The sequence below is a fragment of the Mirounga angustirostris genome, unplaced genomic scaffold, assembly GCF_029215605.1.
Source record: "Mirounga angustirostris isolate CCGP_5_RB_7025 unplaced genomic scaffold, mMirAng1.0.hap1 SCAF_6, whole genome shotgun sequence".
In the NCBI taxonomy this organism is placed as follows: domain Eukaryota; kingdom Metazoa; phylum Chordata; class Mammalia; order Carnivora; family Phocidae; genus Mirounga; species Mirounga angustirostris.
Genome location: NW_026991714.1, coordinates 139,214,983 through 139,235,482, shown reverse-complemented (window position 1 = coordinate 139,235,482; position 20,500 = coordinate 139,214,983). Strand labels below are relative to the sequence as shown.

The following is a 20,500-nucleotide window of genomic DNA, read 5'->3' as shown; positions in this document are numbered from 1 at the left end:
GTGAAGCATCCAAGAACTAGGTTTCTGTAATAAGATGCACCTGGGATTTTCTATTTAGGATACAGTCATCCGAGGATCAGTGATTTCACTGTATGACATTCAGCTTTCCGAGCTGAATACCAAAATGGTTCGTGATAAATAAAGCTTAAACTACAGCCAATGATGTATTTACATTTCCGGTCATATTTCTGGAAATATGCCTGGGATTTATATGTAAAACCTTTCAATAGAGTGGTGTATTTGTGGTTTTGGGAGGAGGGGAGAGGTGAATAATGAATATTCCAATGAATGTCACATCTTTTATCTTGGAGTAAAAGAACAAATCCTTAATGCAAACATATCTTGTTGGTTATTATTATAAGAGTGATTTGTTCATTGTCAAGATTTTAGAAAATACTAAATAATGTGAAAAAAGAAAATAAAAATCATCCATAATTCTGCATCAATGTAACCACTGTCTATACTTTGGAAGAAGTAACAAATATTAAGAAGAAACAAATATTAAGCAAATGGCAAAACCCTGTATCAAAGAAAAACTCTAAACTCCATGTGTAAGTACTTAAGCACAATGTACAAATTTAGCAAAACACGTCAAACCCTGCCATTCTAACACAATTCTTGTATTCTGTGATTTTTCAACACCAACATTTTAAAGATTACGCAGCAAGACACACTGAAATTTTTCCATTTATCTAAGGTTTTAAGATCCTTTCCAACTGAAAGATAAAGGTTTCTATTCCAATTGATAACTAAAATGGGATGTCAAAGACAGTATGTTCTCGGGGGCTTTTTATTTTAAGAAAAGTGTACTCAGATCATTGCCACTCAAAGTGCGCTCCATGAGCCAGCACCCGTGATGAGATAAGCTCAGAAAATGAGGGTGTTTAGAAACTTGTTAGCAATCTGATGTTGCCATAGCATTTAAATTATATTTTACAAAAGTCATTAGTCTGCAATAAGCTGGAAGTTTTTTTTAAATGGTCTTTGACCATATATACATTTTAAGAAACAATTCAGACAAGTTCACTTGACCAACTATTCATATCCCACTTAGAGGAAGGGTTTTAATTATGCTGAGCGAAATAAGTCAATCAGAGAAAAACATGTATCATATGACCTCACTGATATAAGGAATTCTCAATCTCAGGAAACAAACTGAGGGTTGCTGGAGTGGTGGGGGGTGGGAGGGATGGGGTGGCTGGGTGATAGACATTGGGGAGGGTATGTGCTATGGTGAGTGCTGTGAATTGTATAAGACTGTTGAATCACAGACCTGTACCTATGAAACAAATGACATTATATGTTAAAAAAAAAAAAAGAAGATAGTAGAAAGGGTAAAATGAAGGGGGGGAAATCGGAGCGGGAGGCAAACCATGAGAGACGATGGACTCTGAGAAACAAACTGAGGGTTCTAGAGGGGAGGGGGGTGGCGGGATGGGTTAGCCTGGTGATGGGATTAAAGAGGGCACGTTCTGCATGGAGCACTGGGTGTTATACGCAAACAATGAATCATGGAACACCACATCAAAAACTAATGATGTGGGGCGCCTGGGTGGCTCAGTCGTTAGGCATCTGCCTTCGGCTCAGGTCATGGTCCCAGGGTCCTGGGATCGAGCCCCGCATCAGGCTCCCTGCTCCGTGGGAAGCCTGCTTCTCCTTCTCCCACTCCCCCTGCTTGTGTTCCCTCTCTCGCTGTGTCTCTCTGTGTCAAATAAATAAATAAAATCTTTAAAAAAAAAAAAACTAATTATGTAATGTATGATGATTAACATAACATTAAATAAATAAATAAAGTTAGTCCAGGAACTTGCTGAAATTCTTCTCTACCTCCTGCATAGGCATTTTCACTGGTCCCTAGCCACAAATATTATAACCAGCACCTCACTGCCAATTAGAATTCAGATATGATTGTCTCTCTTAGAGCTGCAAGAGATCCTAGAGGGGATCGAATCATTCTTCCTAAGGAAAAACTGGCAGGCCCACAGAGGTTAACCCCTTTGACACACTGACCTCTGTTTCAATGCTCCTTCTACCCTGCTGTTTTGCAGGAGGGTTCTCACTGACTGCCTGAAGCTATCCACAGCTCTCCCTGCCCCTGCATAAACCTTCCTCTCTCTCCTCAAGTGCCTTAAAAAGTGCTTTTTGATTCAGGCAAGGTTACTCTCACAGATGAATGACGTAACTTATCATCCCTAAAGAAGCCTCACTTGTCTTTAGTAAACATTTTGTAACCAGTGAACATAGCAGGTCTTTTGCTGAAAAGTGTATGGGTTATAAAATGGTATTGTTTCTTTTTTTTTTAATGGCATTGTTTCTATAAAAATTCCAAGGTTTAAAAAAATCTGCCAATAGAATTTATGATCTGTAAGTTCTAGTTCATCTAAGAAATATATAAAAAGATAATTTTTAAAATGATAAGCACTGCAGAGTTTTTGCTTCTATAAATCAATTTGTTGAAGAATTTCCAATTTATAGTCTCAATATTTTGAATCTCAGCTATCACGACAAATGCAATTAATACTCAGGAATAACACCTGTAAATGCAATGTACACAATTTTTTAATTGATTAAAATCCAGAACATAGGTCACTAAGAAAAACATTCAAGAGAAAAGAAGAAGAGAAGTATTCCAGTGTTCTTACCTTGGACCCTGATAACATACTGGTCAACATTTTTGTTCCCCTTCCAATTCCAACCACTATAAATCAAAGAAAGAAATATTATGACACTCTATTATGAAAACTAGATTTTTGAAATATCTATATATTTTGGTCAAATTTCCTGGCACAAGTAACATAAAGTTGGAAAGAACATATATTTAGCATAACTAGAGGGTTCCTATTACTCCAATCAGTTGAACCTGTCATGCAACTTAGAAATTCTGAAGAGAGGATGGGAGGGACACTTGTTTTTTTTTTTTTTTCTCTCAAAGTGTTAAACATGATAGAAACCTCAACCCAGACAATTACATAATGAAAAGTTCTAGAACAATCTCAGAGGACTAACTGGAATTTTATATATGGATCAGTGAAAAATACACGGTACAATTTAACCACAGTATGATAAAGCCTTTTGATAAAGTTCATTATCAAACAAAACAAAAACCATCATCATAACTAATGAACCATTTAAAAATGATTAGTGTCCAGCAGTATACAATCAAGAAAACAGAAGCATAACAGATCAACCAAACACAAAGAAGAATACAAGGTAAAATGAGAGCTTGGGGAACGTATGTTCACATAGACCACATATTAAGTACAACAATGCCCCGCCTATCTCTTCAACTTCAAACATTTTTTATCCTTATGACAATACATTTCACCGGAAGAGAATGAGAGTTTACAATCATTTCTTCACTTAACAGAAAGCAAATTTTTATAAGAATTGAAGTATTTCTCATCAATGGATACGATTTCATAAAAGAACACAGTATAAACACCACAATTCAGAATTACAAGAAAAAACAAGAAGAAATGACTGACCAGCTAAAAGAATTATCATGAATATTTATAGCAGATACCATTCATCGAGTTTACCATGTATCAAATTCCACTCTAAATGCTTTCCATTCATTAGCTCATTTAATCCTTATAACAACCCTAAAAAATAATATAATTATCCCTATTTTATAGATGAGGAAACTGAGACATACAGAGACTAAGAACTTTGCCCAGCATCTAACAACTAGTATATGGTGGAGTCAAAATTCAGACCAGTCTAACAGTAGACCCCCTTCCTTTTTATCCTTCTGTCACCTTACTCATCTAGGCTTTCTTCCCACTGCCATAAGCCTAAATTAGCCTAAACCACTACTAACCTGACTGTTCTACATTCGATCCCTTTCCCTTTCGATTCATACCATTTTATAACCATTTCTGATTACCTGCACAGCACACTACAAAGCCCCACAATCCTCAATAGGGGCCCAATGCCTATAGTACCAACTCCCTAGTGTTCAAAATCCATCCTTCGAAACCCAGCTCAAAATCTCAACCCCCACATTAAGTCATCCCAAACCCCCACAAGCTTCTATGATAGAGTCATATTAGTTCAAAGACTAAGATAAAAACAACTGTCTGCCTTCAGTATCCTAGGATGAGCAACATACTTTTCAAATGATAGCTGCTACTGTCCAGGAAAAAAAACTTTATATAATAATAACAAAGATTCAACTCAGTTTTGTTGCATTCAAGAATCCCCAGTCAATATTTCTGGAACAGCTACTATGTACACAGTCCCAAGAACAATACTTTTAATGAACAGAACATTTCCTGACTTTGAAAGAGTTTATAACCTCATGGGGAAAATAAAATACAGATAAGGGAAATGGCAAGTGCTCAAAAAAATGGTGCATGAATTAATGAGTGAATAATGCTAAATAGCAATAAGATAGTATATGGGTAAGAGTCAAAATGAACACAGAATAATTGCTGTAGGAGGTCAAAGAAGGGAGTACTCTAAATTGCTAGAGGCCAGATAATGCTCATTCAAGCATTTCAAACAGAGCTTGAGATAGGATGTTTAGAATTTGAACATACAGAGAAGAGAGAAGCATGTTCTAAAAAAGGAACAAACTGCACAAATACTCAGATGCAAGAATGAGCACAGTGGGTTTATCAACCAGAGTGCAGGTGTCTTAGAGAGGCTGACATGTTTGACTTTATCATGGTTGAAACACTGATTTCACTGCTAGGTCAGTGATCCAGAATGATAGAATTTGAAACAAGAAGGCATTTTAAAGTTATCCAGCTTAATCTTCTCATTTTATATCCAAGAAAACCAAGGCCCACTGAAGTTAGGTGATCAGTGAAAGCAGGATTCTAGGAAGACTACTACAAAAGTGGTATGTAGAAAGATTATCTGGAGTTGAGGCCCAACCAACCAGTGGCTTTTCATTCAAGGGACAGTTTACTAGACAGAATTTTTACTCAGCTTCTTCTCATTCAATCATTGAACATTTTATTCAGTACTTATTACACAGGCACAGAAATAAGTAAGACCTGGTTTCAGCCCTTAGTGAGTTAATGTTAGAATAGAATGAAATTTTACACTAGCAACATAAAAGAGCAAAGGTGGACAGGCTACCCATGTAGGAGAGAGCATTTCAGCCAAATCTGGAAAGGTCAGTAGGATTTCTAATACTAAAGAAGACAGAGATGAGCAGTTTGTCTGAAAAGAAAGGCATGAACAGAGACACAACAGTTTGAAAAGTGGGAAGAATTGGGAGAATGAATGAATAACAGGGTTTGCCAAGCACTCTCACAGTGACTACTTTCTTTCTCCATCTCCCAAATTTTCTGTGCTCAAATGTCTCCCTGTAAAAAAATCCACTATCTCCAAACCTATCCAAATGTCCCAGTATTCTATTCTCAAATCATAAAGATAGACTTTTTTAAATGATGAAAGCCACTTCAGAACAGGCAAGGATATGACACACGTAATTCCAAAGCTTTTGCAGTTGGAAGTTTCTATTGCCATTTACCTAATTCTCTAACACCCTTGCAACCATCTTAAAAGACCTGTATCTTTCCACTTCTAGAAATCTATCTTAATAATCCAAAACCAAAAAGAGTTTTATTCATAAAGATGTTCCTCACAAAATCAGTCCTACTAACAAAACTCTACTAAGATCAATGATCTCAAATAGGGAAATGGTTAAATAATTGTATTTGATACAACTGATAGGACAGAACATTATGTCACCCTTAAAAATAATGTTTATTTCCCTCTTGGAACTGCTTTTCCTGCATCCCATAAGTTTTGGTATGTTGTGTTTCTATTTTCACTTGTTTCAAGACATTCTCTGATTTTCCCTTTCTCATTGGCTGTTCAAAGTGTGTTAACTTCTACATATTTGTGAGTTTTCTAGCTTTCCTACTGTAATTGATTTCTTAGTTTCATACTACTGTGGTGGAGAATATACCTGATATGATTTCAATACTTTAAATATACACAATTATATCTGTCAATTATTCTTCAATAAAGTTAAAAAAAGAAAAATGTTTACCGAGAGTTCTTTAACATAAAAATGATTATGTTATGATGTTAAGTAAAAAAAAAAAAAAAAGAATACAAATGTACATACAATAAAACAGCTTACTTTAAAAATTTTGCGGAGATATAAAGCTAGGAGAAAATATAGCAAAAATGTCAGTGACTATTGCTGAAGGTGGAAAATAGATCATTTTTAACTTTATTTTTTTATATTTTCTAAAATTTTTCAGTAATTTTATAACCTCTAAAGTTAAAAAAATAATTTTTTTGAAGATCTTATTTATTTATTTGTCAGAGAGAGAGAGAGAGCACAAGCAGGGTGAGTGGCAGGCACAGGGAGAAGCAGGCTCCCTGCTGAGCAAGGAGCCCGCCGTGGGACTTGTTCCCAGGACCCTGGGATCATGACCTGAGCTGAAGGCAGACACTTAACCTACTGAGCCACCCAGGCGCCCCCCAAAATAATAATTTTTGAAGTGACAGAAACTGAGATTCCATTTCAGGTGATTTATAATAAATGGGTGTATTCGTTTCCTAATCCTGCTGCAACAAATTACCAACTTAGTAGTTTAAAACAACAAACATTATCTTACAGTTCTGGAGATCAGAAGTCTGAAAGTAGTTTTACTAAGCTAAAGATCAGGGTGTCTACATGGCTGCAGTCTTTTCTAAAGGCCCTATGGAAGAATCTCTCTAGAGTCTTTCTATGGGAGGTTCCTTGCCTTTTCTAGCTTCTAGAGGCTGCTGACCTTCCTTGGCTCAGTGACTCCCTCATTCAAAGCCGGCAAACACAACACTCCAACCACTACTTCCAATGCCACATCTCTCTCTTCCACTTTTAAAGACCCTTGTGATTACACTGGGTCTACCTGGATATTCCAAGATAATCTCTTTATCTTAAAGGCAGCTCATTAGCAACCTTAATTTCTTCTTGTGATAGAACCTAACACAGATTGTGATAGAACCTTCATAGATTCTGGAGGTTATGACATAGGCATATTTAGGGGGCCATTATTCTACTTACCATAGGATTTTTAAGAATCTTACAAGTCCTCTTTATAGAATTCTATGTCATATATATTATATATAATATAGGTTAATAGAATTATAAACCCAAATTTCAGATTACACCTTAAATTGTCAACTAAATTCTTAAATCTGTACCATTAATATTACAAAGGAAAAAAGTTCCAGCAAAAACAGTCTACATGTTGAAAGTAAAAGTATATTTTTTCATACAGGTCCAGTTTTGTTTAAAAAAAAAAAAAAGACCTCTATAAAGCACTTGACAGAGTAGAGCATACATCTGTAGGTTATAGATATTTCATCTGATATTTCAATAAATCTACTGAAAGTTATGGTAGATGTTACTTACCCCTTTCAAGAGATAAACAAATGGAAATTCAGAGAGGGTATAGATTTTTCCCAGGCTGTGTGTACTTAGTAAAGCTGCTAGGTTCACAAACTCATGATGATTAGAACCCAGTGTTTATTCCACCATACAACAAAAATCAACTTCTAAGTCTCCAGAACTACTAATTTAAACAATGAATACCCTTTATTCTGTGACTAAATACCTACATTTTTTTTACCTTATTCCTCCTTGGGAACTATAGGTATTAGAAAACAAATTAATAAATGTGACATATGCACAGATTATATCACCATAAAAGTTCCTGGGTGATCAAATATAAATTAAGCCTCCAAATAGGAAATTATTTCCAATGCAATTTCTTCCACTCATACAAATCTTAGCCAAATGCCAGCCTTTCATAATACTAAAATGGAAATTTCAACAAGATCCCTTAGCTGTAGGGTAAAAAATAAACTTATTTATTCACTGCCTTGAATATCACTATTTTCTGCATACCAGTGAGTAAAAACCACCAGAAATGAATACAATTCGTCTATTCATAAATAAACAGCAGACCTTATCCTATCTCTTCTCATATTCTTGGTGCTGTGCCGTGGAAAACAGTAGAACAGAATGGTTACAATGAATAGGCTTCAACTCCAGGAGCACTGAACTAATAAAAACTGTGACGCCACTTTGAGGACCAGTCACAAAGAATGCTATAACTGCTAGGTAACCCTGCAATGGGGGTGGCAGGAGGGCAGGAGGCCCAAGTATTTGCCATAACAGCTTAGGGCAGAAGCTCTGGAACTGAGCAGATCTGGCTCAAAATTCTGACTCTGCCACAAACCATGACAGTGCACTCTCTCTCGGGGTCTTCATTTCTTCTTCTCTAAAATGAGGAATAATAACACCTACCTTATAGGTTTACAAGAGGATTAAAGTATTTAATTTATGTATGCCCTAAGCTGAAGACTTTACACATAGTACGCTGCTCATTAAATGATTATCATTAGTTATGGTAAGAAACAGTAACTTTAAGTGGTCAGAATTTACCTATTCAAGTTCTCTAACTCAGGAAAAGGGATTTCCTTGTGTTTTTTTAAATCTATTTAAACCCTCCGGCACCTAGGTGGCTCAGTTGGTTAAGCGACTGCCTTCAGCTCAGGTCATGATCCCGGAGTCCCGGGATGGAGTCCGGCATCGGGCTCCCTGCTCGGCGGGGAGTCTACTTCTCCCTCTGACCCTACCCCCTCTTATGCTCTCTCTCTCTCTCAAATAAAAAAAAAAAAAAAAAAAAAAAAATCTTAAAAAATAATAATAATAAATCTATTTAAACCCTCAGTAAAGCTATTTTTCCAAATGAATTAAAAACTAATTTTTGGAAGTGCACAATCATACATTGTTTCTAACTTCCTTGAAAAACAGAATTTTCTTCACCAACTTTATCCTTTTCTTCTAAATAATCATTCATTTCCTTTGGACAGCTTAGATCAGGTTTGTTCTTTGTAACTAATTTTTTAGCTCCAATAAAATGGACTGGACACTGTAGCACAGTATTTTATAAACCGTGAACCACAACCCATTAATGCATGACAAAATCATTAGTGGATTATCAACACTTAAAAAAAAATGAAACAGAATTAAGTACAAAACACCAGACCACGTAAAAAAGTAAGTATTGTCCTACAGAACTATGTTTCTAGGATATGGGGACACGAATCCCAACATATGTATTTCTGCGACTATGGACAGAATTATACAAAAAGTTTGTAAAACAATTTAAACATCTAAAACATTTGTAAAGTATGTGGATACACACTTCAGCAGTCTGTAAACTTTAGAACCTCTACCAGAGGCATTAAAAAAAAAAAAAAAAAAGAATAAAAAGGGATAAGTGATTTTTCTCCTGTCAGTCAATTATACCAATCCGCCTCCACAAGCAATAATGCTCACTGTACCTCCAAGAGAAAGTGTGACTTCCTCTCAGGAACCATAAGCTTCACTTTCTCAAAAGAGCTGATCTCAGAGATGAAATCTGAGACAGGCAAAAAAAAAGAGAGCCAAATACTTTGTCAGGAATCCCCAACACGACACTCCACGTTGGAAGATTCATACATGGCTAAGACTCACTACAGTGACATAGTAACGTTACATAGTAGCATCATAAAGGGAAAAAGACACTGGAGAAAACCACACATAGGTTTCCTTATTCTCTCTTCCTCCTAGGACAGGGGACACTAGAGCATGCTCCTTTCTCCAACATGTAAAAAGCATGTGCAGTGTTCCTACTCAGGGAAGCCTATTAGAAACTCGGTGCCCAAAGTTCTTAATTGGGGGAGGGGGGGTGAGGATGGTTACCCAGACACACCTGCCCAAGTGGTAGGACAAAATTCCAGACTCCAAAAGGAAAGCAGGTGTTCGGCATACACCACACTGTTCACACCAACAGACGAGGCACTGCAAACCACCCTTATCAGATATGGAAGGGTGGGAACATTCTCAAATCCAAGTTCCCCCAGATACCTGCCAAGGGCAAGCCTTGCAAGCAGGCCTTTCTAAACATAGCAATTTCAGGCCTGCTACGTTAACTCTTTTCTTCACAGATACAAATCCTGTCTCAAAGCCCCATCCACACAAAAAAGTGGCTATTTCTAATAGCTTTGTATACCTTGTACCATTTAAGGGCTTCTTTTGAAGATGGCGTTATAAATCCAGTAGATCTGAAATACTCCAAAAGACTGAAAATGGCATGGCTTTATCTGCTCTCAATCAGTATTTCTTTCTATAATATGTGGTAGTTACATCAAACTTCCATTCATATCTCTTACCCAGAACTCCTCGGGCTGCACTGTCTAGCGTCCCTCCATGTCCAATTTTCAAAGTCTGCTTTTTCCTTTTGGTCCATTCTGGAGAAGGCATTCCAGCTTCTATGAGAGTAATTGGATGAAAAATGGCAATTAGCAAGACAAATGAAGTAAGATCTACATAAATGTGGGGGGAGGGTGGATGGAGTACTCAAAACAAAAAGGACTGTACAAATTTAACAGACTAAGATAACATTATTAGCAGAGAACAGACTTAAAAATATACAGATACTCCCTAAATTACAAAGAAACAGTATTCCAAAATTAGTTGTGTAGAAAGTGGAATTCATTTTCTAAGGGGAAAAAAAAATTTTTTTAAACGTGAGCAAATATCCAGGCTAACCCTGAAAAACCTAGTAAATTCCTAGGAGTAGTGGGCTGTTAGAGAATGATGAAAAGAAGTTAGTTTTTATATAGGCAACTAGTTTTAAAAGTTCTCGATTTCATTTCTAATTCTCTCGTTTCCTGGTATTCTTTGCTGGTACCCCCAGCTACCTAATGTCCAGCGTACCTTTCAAAAGGCTACCTCTAAGAACACTAATTTCCCAAATTATCTATTTTTGTTGCCCTTCTCTCCAAATCAAAACCCTCAATACCTTCAAGAAGTTAATCTTAACAAAAGGTTATGTGGGAAGTAGGTAACAGTTAAGTTGCCTCTTAAACTCTGAAGCATTTAGATTTAAAAAAAGAAAATGCCAATCTGGGCCATCTCATCTTCCTATTGTAAAGATAAATTGAAATAATGTTATCTGAAAGTGCTTTGGAAACTACATGGCACTCAATAAGTTATTGTTATTACTATCATTATTATTGTTATATATATCAATACATTGACAGAATATTGGCTACTGAACTTCAAATGAGAAAGGAAAGAACAGCTGTATTGATCTACAACTCCCAAACCCATCAAACTTCCCTTATAACCACTGACACGGAGAAGATTAAAAATAGAGCAAAAGAAATGAAAAGAGAGGACAGAGAAAGGAAGCAGAGCAATAATGGAGAAGCCAGAATAGATGGCCAAAAGGATGTGCTGTGTTGCCTGGCCTGACCACGTAATTACAGAACACCATCTGTCTGGAACACAGTCCTCATGCCACTCTCTGATTATATCACCGTGCGTGGAAGGGCCTGCTTTCTCCAAACTATTTTTAAGAATGCAACCATAAGGACAGGCCCAGGCTTCAAACATTTCACCCTTCACTGGTAATTCATTATGGACCTCTCATCTATAAATTTATAGAAAACTTTTGGAGAACTCTGTATTTTTCAACTTGACACTCCTTGGAGTATGAAGGCCCACAAACCTGCTTCTTCCCTTTGTGTCCAAATTTACCTCTTTCAAGTTCGAAGACATACCACCTCTACTATATTGGAATTTGGTTCATCCTATTGGTAACATTTATGGAAGAGTATCTCTTAAGGTCTTTTCTGGCTATAAAATTCTGATATTTTGGGCCCTGAGGATTCAGATAGACAAAGAAGAGCAAGGATTTTAGTATAGCATGAATCAATAAAGGGAAAGGCCAGAATTGTTAATAGAGGCTATGACCATTAACAGTGGCATAAATCAGTGGGTGTCAAACCTGGCTGGCATCAGAATGTGCTGCCTTGAAATTCGTATCTTTTAGAACCTTCCCAGGTAGCCTGGTCTAGCTAACATAAAATATAGACTAGACCAGTCAAAGCAACACAGAAATGGAGTAATGAGAATATCTGCATCTGAGTGAGAGGCTTCTAGAAGAAAGCCATGCTCAGCGGGGGTAGTCTGCTTGAGAGTCTCTCCCTCTCCTTCTGCCTCTTCCCCCTGCTTGTACTCTCTCTCTCTCTCACTCTAAAATAAATAAATCTTTTTTTTTAAAGATTTTATTTATTTATTTGAGAGAGAATGAGATAGAGAGAGAGAGCATGAGAGGGGGGAGGGTGAGAGGGAGAAGCAGACTCCCCGCTGAGCAGGGAGCCCGACGTGGGACTCGATCCCAGGACTCCAGGAACATGACCTGAGCCAAAGGCAGTCGCTTAACGAACTGAGCCACCCAGGCGCCCCTAAAATAAATAAATCTTAAAAAGAAGAAGGAGGAGGGGGAGGTGGAGAAGAAAAGTTCCTGGACTGTTTTTTAATGGAAAGACAGGCCAGGGCCAAATTCAGGAGAGCCCTGAATATGTAGCAAATAGTTTTATCACCAAAGTCTGCAGAAATTTCTATGCTATGAGCTCAGTTAAGAGAAAAGACAGGATCTTTCATCTTCCCGTCTCTATAGGCTAGATCTGGCTATTGTAGGTGACCAATAAATCTACGGTTCCTTGATGCCACTGTCCGAAATAATCTACTGGGCTGACGAACTGAGGGATCCTCCAGGCTTTTCTAATATTCTCCCAGTGTACATGAAGAAACAAACAAAAAAGAATGCTCTCAAATTATATTTAGTGTTCCTCAAAATGTGGTCCAAAGGCCACTTAACACCAGAATCACGTGGAGGAACAGTTTAAAAATGGTTTCCTAAAAAATACCCCAGAACCTCAAAATCACAATCTCTGGGAGGGCAGGGGTCGGGAATCTGCATGTGTACAAGGGACTCTAAATAATTCTTATGTCCACTATGTGAAAATCACTGCATTAAAGTCTTGGTTAAATGAGTAACACCTGTATCTCCAAACTATTTTAAGAATGCAACTCTGGGGGTAGAGAGCCAGTGCTTCCTCCAAGAGGGGTTTATCAACCTGAGCCAAACAAAAGGCTCCTGGGCGATCAGATTACAGAATATTAGTTTGTCTGCCCAAGGGAAGAGGTTTGTTTGTGTACGTGTGGGGATTTTGTGTTTTGTTTTTTGTTCTTCCCTTGAGAACGACAACGGCCAACTAGGCTACAGGAGTTCACGTCAGGGCAAGTCCAAGCCCGAGATGCCCCAGATTTCTGTTCAGAGCTAATTCAGTGGCCATCCTCCCTTTCCCCTCCTTTTGCTTCTCGAGCCACAAGCGCGCAAAAAAAGCCCATTGGCTCTCGCGGCGACCGCCTCAGCCTGGTCCCCACCCGGGCTGCAGTACCTGCTAACAGCTTCTCCTTCAGCCGATTCAGCAGCTCGGCTGAAGTGGGCCCTTTGGGCTTGTGCACGGCGAACACGCCGCTCAGGGACAGCAGCTTAGTAGCCAAAGCGGCCTTGGAGACCCTGGCTTCGGATCCGGTTCTGGCAGCGGCCGCGACGGCCGCCACTGCAGCCGTCGCTGGTGAGGCGGCGGCCGTTGCTGCGGCCGTTCCTGCAGTTTCAGGGACCAGGGCTGTGTCTGTTTCCAAAGATGACGATGATACCACCGCCGCCTCAGCAGCTGCCATACTTTAGTAGCCCAGACCTATTTGTATCTGGAGTCGCACTCTAATGACGCAACAGGAGTGCGCCCGACGTCCCTCCATCTTTCCCATACTTCGAAGTAGAGCTGGCGGGAGGGGCTGTCGCAAGGGCGTGTGGGAATTGTAGTTCATGGCCTTCTGCTGTAGGCTGAGATGGCTGTACCTTCTGAGGGTTCTGATGGAGTAGTTTTTCTCCTGGAATCCTATCTGCCTCCTAGGTCGGGTTAGTTCGATGCTGCAGGTGTAATTTGGAGTTCCAGTCCTAAACTGCTGAAGCCAAACACGAAGTCTGCGTATATAGTTGGCGGGCAATCTCTTTACATCCCACCTGCCCACCCCCCTTCCAGAACTAAAGAGCACCCAGCTTCCAAAAATAGAAAACTTAAAATACTGATTTTGCTGCGGTTTGTGAAGAATCATGGCTCCCTCAGTTCACTGCTTCATTCGATTTATCGTGCCCTTGGATTCACGATTCAGAATTCCAATACACCCAAATGTAAGCTCTTTAAAGAAAGGAAACTCCCTCTTCACTGCTGTATCCCCAGCGTCTTACACAGAGTAGGCGTTTAACTAAATATTTCAGAATGAATAAACGGATACGAGTTCTTCAAATTCCCAAAAGAAACTTCTAAGCCCAGCCAATGCTAAATCACTTGAGCTTATTTTCATGCATTCCTGTACACGCCACCCCCTACTACCCCCGCTGTAATTCTTAATAAGTCTTAAGATTTGTAATACTTAAAAAGATTTTTAATACTAACTCTTCTGTGGGTTGCATCCCTTAGTAACCCATTGCTTACATATCGAAAGGCATCATTGCAATTCATGAAATTAAACTTTACTTTCGATTTGAGACTTTCTCTCTGGAAGTTATTTATACCCCCATCAAAATTCAGGAACATTGTTCTGATCCTGACACAAGGCAGAGTGGAGAAAAAGTCTTCATTTTACTTCTGTTTCAGATACATTAAACGGTATTAGGAGTATTGTGGGACAGATAAAGTTTGGCTTCATTGTTTCCCCAAGTTTCCTTACAGCCACCCTTTCTCCTCATCATCCTCTTGCACCTTAAAGCTTACTATACTAATGATGCCTCTCTGCTGCTCAAAATTCCCAATTGTGGAACTTTCCCCATTTATTCAACAAATACACCAAAAAACAGTGTTTCAAATATAGTATTTATTTCTGTATTTTCATCCTTCCCCATTTTAGTCAGATCGCCAGACTCTCATTAAACCTTTAGGGTACACAACACTGTAAATGTACTTAATGCCAGAGAAATGTACACTTAAAAATGGTTACAATGGAAAATTTTATGTTATGTATATTATACTACAAAAAGAAAAGCCAAAAAAATCTTTGGGGAGTTTTTGCAAGGTGGAAAGCTGAATTGGAAATGGAAGTCACTTAATGTTATAGTCTATTCTAAAAGCCTAAGCTAAATAAAAATATTATGCATGGGGGTGTGTTGAAGGCCAGAAGAGAATAGAATTGTTCTGAGAATAAAGTGAGAGAAAGTGAATGATTTGCAAGTCCCGTGATTACCTGAGCGGATACTTGAGCCTGCTTCAAGATTTTTCCTTTTCCAGGAAGGTGCCACAACTTCAGAAGGGAGGACTGCACCCTGCGAAGCAAAGCATCCGTTAGCCTCAGCACAGATTTCTGTGCTCTCCTCTTGGCGAGAAGCAGAGAGCCAGGGACTTTAAGAGAAAGTTTAAAGCAGGATTGAACAATAGCGACTTGGAGATTAGAGAGCCTTTTCCCAGGGGTCTAGACAGCTTCCCTAATTCTTTTGTGACTCCAGGATGGAGAGAGTGGTGGGAGAACAGAAATAGAGGTGAAATATAATGCTTCCATTTGAATTTTCCACAATGCCAGTGCAGAATCAGAGTTAATTTGATTAAAAGAAAACGGAAGAGCCCTGGGTGTCATATGGAAGTGAAAAATCACTAAATTCTACACTTGAAACCAATTTTACCATATATGTTAACTAACTAGATATGAATAAAAACTTGAAAAAAAACCAGAAAAATTGAAATTTCTTGCACATTTTATTTCTGGAATGCTAGGAAACAGAAAAATTAATTCTACTCTGCTATCAAGTCTGTACTCTTGGCGTCAGAAGCATCGAGCTCTAATTTTCTGAGGTAACCAACATCTCCCACATCGATCAAGCCTTGAATTTACAAGTTATCTTACTTAATATGTCTATGAGTTAGGATTCTTTGGTTTGGAGTGACAGTAACTGATTCAGTTTAAAATGTATCAGAAGGATTTTAGAAAAAGGATTTATCAGAAGTATACTGGAATGTTAGGCAGAACCTGAAAAGTTCTCTCTCAGGTTCTCTCTCTCCACCCACGTCCTCTTTTTATGCTACTCTCTTGTGTCTTCGTGCTTCTCTTTTGCATCTAACAGGCTTTTTTTTTCTACTCCTCATTCCACAGTCTGGGTTTAAACCATCCTGTTTTGATCTAACTCCAAAAATATCCTGGATGAAGTCCGTCTTGGTCAACTATGGAACATAGTGCTCCTCTCACTTTGTCCCTTCATCTTTTTTCACTTTCCTGCTTGATTTTTCTCCATAGCACATTTTATGTGACATACCAAATATTTACTTATTTCATTTAATGTCTTATTTCCTCCATCAGAACGTAAGCTCCGGATGAGGAATTTTTTGTATATTTTATTCATGGCTATGTCTCCAGGGCCTGGAAGAGTGTCACACATAGCACTCAATAAATAGTTGTGGAATAACTGAATGAATAAACATGGCAGCTCCAGCAGAAACCATGTAAATACAGGAGAGTTAGTGACAGTTTCCAGAAAAGTAGAGTGCTGAATACATAAAATAATAGATGTATATTCCAAGTGCAGCCTCAATGCTTTTATCTCCATTTTTGTGTATGTATGGAACTGATGCAAAGAGAAAATATGATCACTTCATGCTATATTATAAAGCCCCAACTTTCTAGACCAGCTTCCATGCTGCCCTCAACTACCCAGTCATCTCCAAGGGTTGTTAATTAATGAGACCTAAAAGTTGATAATACTCTCAGGTTTGATTCCAAATCTGCCACTGGTTCTACCATGGTTGCATTCTTGGGGCACTTCTTTGATCCTTGCCATAGGCATGTATGCCTGGGAAAGCTGTTCTTTACAAAGGTTTCTATTGTCGCTCATTTATATAGCTTCCTATAGACAATAGAAGCATAGAAAATAGTGCTTGGGTGCGCCTGGGTGGCTCAGTTGGTTAGGCATCTGCCTTCGGCTTAGGTCATGATCTTGGAGTCCTGGGATGAACCCTGCTCTGGACTCCCTGCTCAGCGGGGAGTCTGCTTCTCCCTCTCCCTCTGCCTCTGCCCTGCACTCATGCCCTCTCTCTCTCCCTCAAATAAATAAATAAGATCTTTAAAAAAAAAAAAAAGAAAATAGTGCTTGATGAGAACTTCTAGACCATATACTGTAAGACCCTCATTTTAAAACTGAAGCACAAAAGGGTGTTCCTGATAACCAGGAAGAGAGAGCTGGAGAGCTGGCCTTGAGAAAGGCATGTTTTTTTAAAAGTTCAGGGAACAGATGGGCATGTTTCATTACATGAAATCTGAGAGAGCTGAAAAACTCTCCCCCTCCCCCAAAACTCTTCTGTCTCTGCCATTTCAAATTATCCTAATTGAGAAGGAAATTATCCTCATAGGGAAGGTAATTAAAGAAGCCAGTGGTTGCATAAGAACCTCTGCTGTGAACCAAGTTATTTAAAGGAAATACATTTGTGTTTCTTTAGAGTTAGACTTCTTTAACAAAGTTTTATTTTCTAAGGTATAAATATTTTTAATGTTTTAATTTTGATCATAAGTTTCATAATTAAGGGAAAATAGTGGCAATAATGTAAAATTTTTAATTAAGCAAAGAATTTTTTTAAAGAAGGGATAGATAATATCACAAACATGTAGGAAGGAGTAAGGCCAGAGAAGTTAAAGTCTTAAAGATTTGGGACTAGGAAAAAAAAGAAAAAATTCCAGAGACATCAAAGGAAATTTTAAAGAAGATCAAGAAAGATCAATTTGCTGCTTGAGGCCAATCAGGTGACAAAGCTCCTATTTTGCCTGACTTCTCCATCAAGGAGATGATTTGGGGATGAAAATGGGAAAAGTCAGCCACTGATCAGAGGAGAATTAGGTCCATGAGCGGTGAAGAGTTTGGAAGAAGACATTTCTGCAGTAGTTGAGGTTAGATCTTCTAGCCCAGAAATGATATCTGGGGCCAGGGGAGAGGGAAGATATGAGCACTTGCAAAAGAGATTGCTTAAGAGAATATATATATGTGTGTGTGTGTGTGTGTGTGTGTGTGTGTGTGTGTGTGTGTTATGTTCTGTGCTGGCACTTTACATTTTCCTGGAATTTCTTTTTTTTTTTTAATTTTATTGAGAGAGACAGAGAGAGAGCATGAGAGAGAGGAGGGTCAGAGAGAGAAGCAGACCCCCTGCTGAGCAGGGAGCCCGATGCGGGACTCGATCCCGGGACTCCAGGATCACGACCTGAGCCGAAGGCAGTCACTTAACCAACTGAACCACCCAGGCGCCCCTTTCCTGGAATTTCTATAGTAACTCTCAAGTAATGCTTGTGGAGAAAATAAAATATAGACTGGGTCCCGGAACTTCACTACAACGTAGCTACTATAATTATTATCATCCCCTTTTACGCATGAGAAAATGAAATTAAATGAGGTTAGAGCATTTGACCAAGGATATATAGCTAGCAGAGCATAAACGGATGTGTGGGCGTCCCTAAGACCAACCTCAGAATAGACTCTCTAGAAGGACTCATAGAATTCAAGAAAGCTATAATATTTATGGCCACCACTGATTATAGTGAAAGGATACGGATTAAAATCAGCAAAAGTAAAAGGCGCTTAGGATGAAAGCACCAGGAGAAACCAGGCACAAGCTTCCAGTTATCATCTCCTAGTGGGGTCACAAGGACAGTACTTGAATCTCCAAGTAATAAAATGTGACAACATGTGTGAAGTGTTGCCAGTCAGGGGAGCTCTCCTGAGCTTTGGTATCCAGGGTTTGAACTGGGGATCTGTCATGTAGGCATACAGTACCTGCATGACTGACCTTAGCTGCTCAGTCTCTAGCACCCAGAAAACAAATTAACATGTGGTCCAGGACCTCAGGTATACAAGAACAGGCGTTTGCCCTGAGTCTTCTTGTTAGCATAAACTATCTTGTCCACCTGATACAGTGTAGCCCAAGACCTCAGGCATCCTAAAACATTCTTTTCAGGCAGGATATGCCAAGGGGTGAGAGGTTATCTCCCGGGAGCCAGTCAAGGACTAGTCTTTTCTTTGGAACGTGCAGTATTAGCACAATAATTCATCTAATGCACATGTAAGTCGTCTAACGACTCTGAGAAATATGAGTGGCATGTAAAGGCGAGTCAGTTAAGGCTCAAAATGAAGCAGCTTGCCAAAAGTCCAACAACTAACAGTGGCAGTTAGACTTAGTAGAATCCAGGTCTGCTTGACTCCAAAGTCCATAATTTTAACCAGTATTCAGTAACCACTAACCAGACTATACAAGCTAGAGAACTAAGCTGAATTGAAATTACTTTTATAGAGGTGAACATTAAATTCTAGATGTTAGAAACCAATTTTCAGCCACAAGTCCTAGAAAACATGGCTTTGAATCAACCTAAATGAAAAAGTTTGGGGGATTTCAGTCTACATCGAGTCTTACATGAGTGCACTATAAACTTTACATGAATATAAAATGGCCATAAAAGACATAGACTCTTGGAAGCAATAACGGAATCATTATGTCTAGAATGAGAGAGGTGTCATGGGTCCTGATAACATAGCCAACTCTAGGCAATACTTCATACTCCAGATCTTTCCCTCTCTCAGAGATTTCTTGTCCTCTCTCTTCTCAGTTCAATAACAAGGTAATCTCATGAACTATCCCTAAGAAGGTATGATGTTGAATCAAATAGAAGTACTACTTATGTAGGTCAGAACATCTGAATATCAGCAATTTTAATCTAATACTAACACCTGATGATAGTTGAAGGTGTCATTCCTCCGGGGGTATTTGCAATTTAGTGGAGGTATCCAAGAGACAACAGTCCAGATTAGGAAAGGGAGATACTTGTGAATATGGAAACGTTCTTGATGCTTGCCCATCATACCCAACCTACATTTTCCTGACAGTTTGTTCCATTAAGCTATACCAATACCTCCTCATGGCATTGTCAATTCGTGTCCATTCAAATAAATTAATGTTCCCATGTCAGCTGACTCATTTGGCAGTAAAAGTTAGTTCACCTGCCAGTGCATTAGCTGGCTCACAGGACCTCTCTATCAAAAAAGCACATTTTCACAGTAATAAGCAAAAAGAAGCCACATGCCCTCCCTCCCTGCAATGTAGCAGTTTAGATCAAACAAATGTGAAAAATTTTAAGGGCAAAGAGATGGAAGAGAGAGGACATGATACAGAAAGACTTGAGATGATAGAAATATGTTACAATGTATACAATAAAAGTACTTGACATTTTCTTGCTTTTTAGGTCCATAAAAAATCCCTGTAATTACTCCTGAGCTCTCAGAACATTCATTCAAAGGGCATAATTGATTCCCTACAATGTATACAATGTTATTGAAGTACGTTAAGGACATTGAACAAATTCTCAAATTAAACCATATCGAGATACATTAAGGACATTGAATAAATTCTCAAATTAAACCAATAGACACAATTGTAAATATTGAATTTGTATCAAATGACATTAATAATATAAATATTTACAGTCTAATGTAAACAAAATGTATGTGATTATATACAGTAGGTAAATTACAAACACAATAGAATAAACTACTCTGGGATTGGTCAAATGCTATCCTTTTAATGCTGCCAAAGTAACCCAGTAGATCTGATTGTTTTT

The 20,500-nt window shown here is 38.5% G+C and overlaps 1 protein-coding gene across 2 annotated transcripts in view; it reads right to left on the bottom strand.

The window, feature by feature from the left end:
- TRUB1 (TruB pseudouridine synthase family member 1) overlaps positions 1-13,594 on the bottom strand; it is a 37,975-nt gene extending 24,381 nt beyond the window's left edge. The window contains exons 1-3 of one of the 2 annotated variants that reach the window (XM_045878920.2): positions 13,261-13,594; positions 10,180-10,278; positions 2,643-2,698 (exon numbers count right to left, since the gene is read on the bottom strand). In XM_045878920.2, the coding sequence (XP_045734876.1) occupies positions 2,643-2,698; positions 10,180-10,278; positions 13,261-13,546 (441 nt within the window). In that variant the 5' untranslated portion in view covers positions 13,547-13,594. The remainder of the gene's footprint in view (positions 1-2,642; positions 2,699-10,179; positions 10,279-13,260) is intronic. The other variant, XM_045878921.2, reaches the window with a different exon arrangement.
- Positions 13,595-20,500: the final 6,906 nt, after the last annotated feature.